Below are 6,602 nucleotides of genomic sequence, written 5' to 3'. Positions count from 1 at the left end.
TCTGTGGCCGCTCCGATCCTTCCCCCACGTGGTCTCACCCAAGATGGTGGCTCCTGGAGCAGCCAAGCGTCCCAGACAGAAAGCAATAGATTTCTTGCTTCTGCCACAAATTTACCCAGATGTGAGCCTTCAACCTTCTAAGTATTCCTTTATATGTGGTTCAGAGTTCTGGGACCACCCCCTGAGCCTGCTTGGTCGGGTATTCTGTGTTGTTGTCGGAGCTCTCTGCTACACATCCACCCAATCTGCCATCTTGTTTGTTCTCCTTGTTTGTTGTTTTACAGTTAAAATATACCCGCCCTGGGCTACCTACTTTCAGCCAAGAAGTACTACACAAATGGAAGTTAGAGGTCAAGAAGTATCATCGTATTCAGTGTCCTAACCAGGTGATTCTTTATTACTCATTTAGTAAATTTTTTTTCCAAGTTATGTGTTGTTGTTTCAGTTCATTGCTTTGTGATAAAGCACCCTACCTTAATGATTTAAAACAATTTTTTGTTCACAGTTCTTGTAGATTTACAATTCTCTCGGGTTGAGGGTGCAGGAGGCAGTTTCCTTGCTCTGCATGGCATCTGCTGGATTACTCATGGGGTTATATTTAGCTTGACTTTTGCACATAGCCTCCATGTCTTCAGCAGGTTGTTGGTCTACCAGCAGTGTACATGGTTCATGTCTAAGAGCGTTCCTAGAACATGTTAGCAGAAGCTGTAGATTTCTTACGGCCTAGCCTCACAAGTTGCACAGCATCACTTCCGTGGCATTGTGTCAATGAAAGCACTTTTAGGGCTTTTAGGTTCATGGGGAGAGGAAATAGACTCCATCTCATGATGGGGAGAGTGGCAGAGAATTTGCAGCCATCTTAAATCATCCTACCACAACTGTATGCTTTGGGGGAAGAGTAGATACAAAGTTAATAGGAGAAACATTTGTACTCAGAGAAAACAGACTTTGAAAAATATAGCTATACAGTTTTTCTGTTTCTCTGAGTGTCAGAGAAAGTACCAGGAAAGAGAATGATTGAAGTTTTTCTAACCAAATATATCATTTGTTTACCTTTTTTTCCTTTTACCTTTCGTTGGTTTTCCTTATGTGACTTACATGTTGTAGATCATTTTTCTGTTTGGTGTGGTGTTATTTATTGATCTTCTTCCTCCAGATTAATGAAAATGTACAGTTTGTTATTTGGCATAATCTTCACATTGTATCGTCTTCTTTTTTCCAGGGTTGTGAGGCTGTCTACGGTAGTTTATCAGGCCTTAAAGCTCACCTGGGTTCTTGCACATTGGTTTGTAACCTTCTAAACCTATTATTTTAACATTGCTTTAAAATAGTTGACATGAAAGAGAATCCTATTTAGGTTAGTTTTCCGGTTTATTGTTATCATCAGAGATTGGTTTAATTTTTTATGTCCTAAAGATTCTATGACGGGTTGGATGCCAGGGTGTACCTAACCACAGAAAAAGCCAACGTATCCATGTTGTTGTTGTTATTAAGTACTGCCGAGTTGGTTCCAACTCATAACAACCCTGTATAGGGTTTCTGAGGAGCCGCTGGTGGGCTTGAACAGTCAACTTCTGGTTGCCAGTCCACTGCTGATCCTACAACACCATACTAGGAGTCCGAAGTATCCATAAATTATATTAATTAAGGGAATTTTGAGAAATATTAATGCTGAGTTCCTATCATATATATACTTAACTCCTTCCACTTGAGTCTGTCTCATGCTGGACATATTTGGACTGGTGATGATCTCCTAAATTTATCAAAAAATACTGGCCTCTGGGAATTGGAGGTAGGAAAGAGTTACCAGACTACCAGACTAATTTTTTCCATGTTGACCCAGGTTTACTACAAACCATTAGCCATGGGGATTGCTTCCAGCTGCATTTAGAAATACCTTCCTCACATACAATGTCACCTTCCAGCTGCATTTAGAAATACCTCCCTCACATACAATGAAGCTTCAGTAGGGGAAAGAAGTCCCGTGGCAACAAGGGAGTTTTAGGCATCCATATCAATCTGTCCAGAAATGCTTAGGAATTTGTCATCTTGACCCTAGTTTCTGAGTCCTTAAAGTTAGTTTATGAGTCTCTTGAAAGGACATGGCAGTGAAGTGAGACAGATAATAGGAAGGTAGGAATACATAGTGTTACATAATAAAAATCAGAAGAGCTTCAGGTATGTTGAAAGAGTAAGTGTGTGGTATAGCATTACTTTAGAGTAGGTATCTATTGGTAAAAAGTTTGTCTGAGTTGATTCTTGTACATTGGTGTTTGGTACCTTTTCCTTCTTACTTTTGCTGAATCAGGTCCCCTTCTTTTCATCTTTCACAATTCCTGCACGTATATGCAAGTATGTGTAAGTATGTGTCCCTGAATTTACTCCTATTTTTCTTTTTTTCTTTCTCTCTTGGAAACAGGGAAACTTTGTGGTTGGAAAATACAAGTGTCTTTTGTGTCAGAAAGAATTTGTGTCAGAGAGTGGTGTCAAGTATCATATCAACTCTGTCCATGCTGAGGTGAGGTCCTTGTTTTCCTTACAGTTTTATGGCCCCTGTTGTATGTCACTTAAAGAGTGGATTTTGTCCCCACCTTTATGGAATAGGACTATAAAGAAGAGTCTATTAAAGCAGTTTATCAGAGACACTGAAGTTAAAAATGATATTGAAAATTAGATGTTTATTAGTAGTTTTCTTGAGTGCATTTGAATTGTGAAATGTGCCTATGAGCATACAGGAGCTATTCTAATCCTCTTAAATTCAATTAAATCATCATTTGGGAACCAGATTGAGTTTCTATCTTTGGGATTCTTGTTTTTCACAGTAATCTCTATAATTCAATGTTTTTTAGTATCCTAGCATTTTCCAGCAATATGTTTTTAGTGCTATGTAAAATAATGCATAAAATAGCCATAAAACATATTATTGAGACAGTTGGGGAATTTAATGATAAGACTTCACACAGTTCATGGAAAAGTTCCATTATCTTTTTTTTTCCCCATTATCTTTTAATTCCATTTTCCATGAACTTTTTGAAGGCCCCTCAAACTGGATATAATAATTAACAACATTAGGTATTAATAGTATGCAAGAGAATGCCCTTGTGTTTAGGCGTATACATGCTAATGTATTTAGAAATATGCTGGAATATTTAGGGATGAAGAATCATTCATGATTTTACAAACATTTTAACAAACAAGGTGGTGTGAAAAAAAGAAAGAATAGGTGTTTTTTGAACTATTGAAATTTTTCTGAAGATTCAGAAATTTTCAAAAAAAAAAATATTTTGTAAAATGTCTTAATGCTCAGAAGATCAAGATTTTTCTTGTGGAGTAAGTTTTTAGTAGTATAGGTGAACAGAGGAGAATTACTTACTGTATCACTGTTGTGTACTGTTGAGTCGGTTACAAGTCAGCAACCCTGTATAGTGTTTCCAGGGGCTGGCTGGTGGGTTTGAACTTCCAGCCTTGCAGTTGGCAGTCCATTGTTTATCCAACAGCTTCACACTAAGACTCTAAGTACCCTTAGTATAAAAACTCAAGAAATAACAGTGTGCATGGTATTAAAGTATCTTGCTGCAGAAATTGTATGTTTCCTGATGGGGAAAGTATAGTTGTACATTCAGCTGCTTTCTGACCTCAGTACTTAAAGTGGGTTTTATAAAAGCTTCATCAAACATGGTTTGCTCTACTGGTGTAAGCTTTGGAAGTCCATTTCCAGAACCTGATTTCTTTGGAAGGCAATCATATCTTTTTATGCCTCAGGAAGTATTTGAAAGATTTTGTCTCCTGATAAAACTTGGCCCTTGTAGAATTGACTTACTTCTGTAGTTCTTCCTTACAAGAAAAAAATAAAATCAACAGAGACCTTCATTTCATTTAGTATGCTCAGTGATTTAGGCCTAGGTTTTTAAATTTTATATCATTGTCAAACATTTTCGTCTTGATCATCCCCACCCCTGCCTTATATTTTCTTATACTTCTTTTTTTCTTTTTTAATTTACAGAGATTTTCAAATGCACAAAAATAAAGAGAATAATGTAATGAACCAATATACTTATCAGCCAGTTTCAGCAGTCATCAGTGTATTGCCAAAATTATTTTTCACAAACCTTCTCACTTTTCCTTATAGTCTCATGTAAAGCAAATCCCAAATATCAGTAAATACTTCAGTATATAGAGATAAAAGGGCTTTAAAAACCATATGACCATAACTATCATTGTTGCTATGTGCTGTGGAGTCGATTCTGACTCATAGAGACACTGTACAAGGTTTCCGAGGCTGTAAATCTTTACGGGAGCAGAACGCCTCATCTTTCTCCTGTGGAACAGCTGGTAGATTCGAACTGCTGACACTGCGATTCGCAGCCCAATTTGTAACCACTATGCTACCAGAGCTCCTTATTACATCTATAAAAAATAACATCAGTTCTGTTTATCTCCATGTATCTTGTCATTATTTAAATTCCCTGAGAGTCTCATGTTTTTTTTTCAGAGTTGGCTTGTTCAAATCAGGATCTAAAAAGTTCCACATACTATATTTGTCTGTTTAATATAGAGCAGCACTATGCAATGGGAATGTAACATGAGCTATGTATGTAATTTAAAATTTTCTAGTAGCCACACAAAGAATTAGAAAGAAAACAGGTGAAATTAAATGTTTAATGTATCCCAGTAGAGCCAAAATATTATCTTTTTAACATAATCAATAAAAAATTATTGAAATAGTTTATATTTTTCCATACTAAGTCTCTGAAATATGATGTGTCTTTACCTGTTGTGGCGCTGTGGGTTAATGCGCTAGACTGCAAAGTCAGCAGTTCAGGCTCACCAGCTCAAGCTCATCAGATGATCCTCAGAAACCCTATATAGGATCACTATAAGTTGAAATTGACTCGGTGGCACCTAATAACAACAACAGATCTCTGAAATTCGATGTGTCTTTTACATTGAAAGCATATCTTAGTTTGGATTAGCCATATTTTAAGAGTTCATTAGTCACAAATGACTAGTGGCTACCTCACTGGACAATGCAGGTCAAAGAGTTTCCCACCTTTTTTTTTTTTTTTTAAACCTTTGCCATTTATTTGTTGAAGAAACTGGATAAATATTTTGGATTTTATTGATTGCATCCCTGTGGTGGTGTTCCTCTGTCCTAGGTTGTTGTTAAGTGCTGTTGAGTTGGTTTAGATTCACAGCAACCCTATATAGAGTTTTCGAGGAGCAGGTGGTAAGTTTGAGCCCCTAACCTTGGGGTTAGCAGTCTAGTGCTTATCCTACAGTGCCATACCAGCATTCCCTGTCTAGGTAATTCCTATAAATTATTAGTTAGATCTAGAAGTCCTGATGTGATACTGTAGGATAAGCACTGAACAGTTAACCGTAAGGTCATCAATTAAACCCACTATCTGCTCTTGGAAACCCTTAACCAGGGTAGCCATGAGTTGGGAATTGACTTGATGGCATGTATTAACATCTGAAGACTTAACACTTAATTAGGTTTGAATTCTTTTATAGTTTTCTTGTCAAGAATATTTTGTAATTGAATTACATGTCAGTTTGCTCATGGTCACATAGCTAGAAACCTAGCTGGGATTTGCACCCGGATAGTCTGGCGGCAAAATTCATGCTCTCTTACCTTCAACTCTGATGGCGTAGTGCTTTTTCCATATCATGATGTGGTTTTTCCTGAAGGAAGTATATGTATGGGGTGATTCTAAGTAAGCAGACATTGTAGGTCTTATGTTCATTGTAGGTCTTATGTACCCAGAATAACCTCCTACACATTTATTAAATAAAATGGCTGGTGTGTCTTGAATCTTCCCAAATTAAAATAAAAACATCTAAGCTCTGGTTCCAGACTGTTTCCTCCTTAATACAGTGTTCTTAGTCATGCCATTTTTATTCTTCTTGCACCCTTTCTTTATGCTCTCCATTATGCCTCTGAATGATTTTTGTATTTTGCTTCTAGGATTGGTTTATTGTAAACCCAACAACAACCAAAAGCTTTGAAAAGCTGATGAAGATAAAGCAGCAGCAACAAGAAGAAGAAAATAGGAGGGAGCAACACAGGAGCAGAAGGTCTCTAAGAAGGCAGCAGCAGTCTGGCCCTGAGCGTTCTGAATCAGAGCTGAGTCTTAGAGTAGACAAGGATCAGAGGCAGAGTAATGAGGAACTGGTAGTGTCAACCTCCTGTAAGGAACCAGAGCAGGAGCCATTGCCAGCACATTTCCAGAAAGTCAAGTCCCCCAAATCAACTCATACACGAGGGAGGAAATACAGGCAGGCAGTGTGAGAATGCTTTCTAGAGTGGATGTGATGAGGATGTCATGGGGACCTGTGCTGGGGAAACTGAGTCATGGGGGCTGAGCAGAGAGAAATGTACTTTTTCAGCTGTTTGTGACTTTCTCAGCTTCTTCCTCCTGTGTAAATTCCCGTTTCCCCTACTTATCCCTTTCTTTTCCCTTTTTGGTAGGTTTTCCTGCTATTCCTTATTGGAGTCCTCATGTTTTTCTGACTCTTATTTTGCCCAAAGAGCCCCCTCTTATGGCCAACTATAGGCCTCTTTTGCCCTGTATAAAACTAAAACTTGTTTGGTGTCCTTT

General features: G+C 37.8%; 1 protein-coding gene across 1 annotated transcript in view; it reads left to right on the top strand.

Moving 5' to 3' along the window:
• Positions 1–6,292, top strand: part of ZNF512 (zinc finger protein 512) — a 30,399-nt gene extending 24,107 nt beyond the window's left edge. Inside the window, exons 10-13 of the mRNA XM_006835287.1 lie at positions 285–386; positions 1,223–1,285; positions 2,420–2,518; positions 5,969–6,292. Of these exons, the coding sequence (XP_006835350.1) occupies positions 285–386; positions 1,223–1,285; positions 2,420–2,518; positions 5,969–6,292 (588 nt within the window). The remainder of the gene's footprint in view (positions 1–284; positions 387–1,222; positions 1,286–2,419; positions 2,519–5,968) is intronic.
• The last annotated feature ends 310 nt before the right edge of the window (positions 6,293–6,602 follow it).

The sequence above is a fragment of the Chrysochloris asiatica genome, unplaced genomic scaffold (assembly GCF_000296735.1).
Source record: "Chrysochloris asiatica unplaced genomic scaffold, ChrAsi1.0 scaffold00016, whole genome shotgun sequence".
Taxonomy (NCBI): Eukaryota; Metazoa; Chordata; class Mammalia; order Afrosoricida; family Chrysochloridae; genus Chrysochloris; species Chrysochloris asiatica.
Note: the sequence above shows the minus strand (reverse complement) of the source record. Positions and strands in the feature narration are given on the sequence as shown.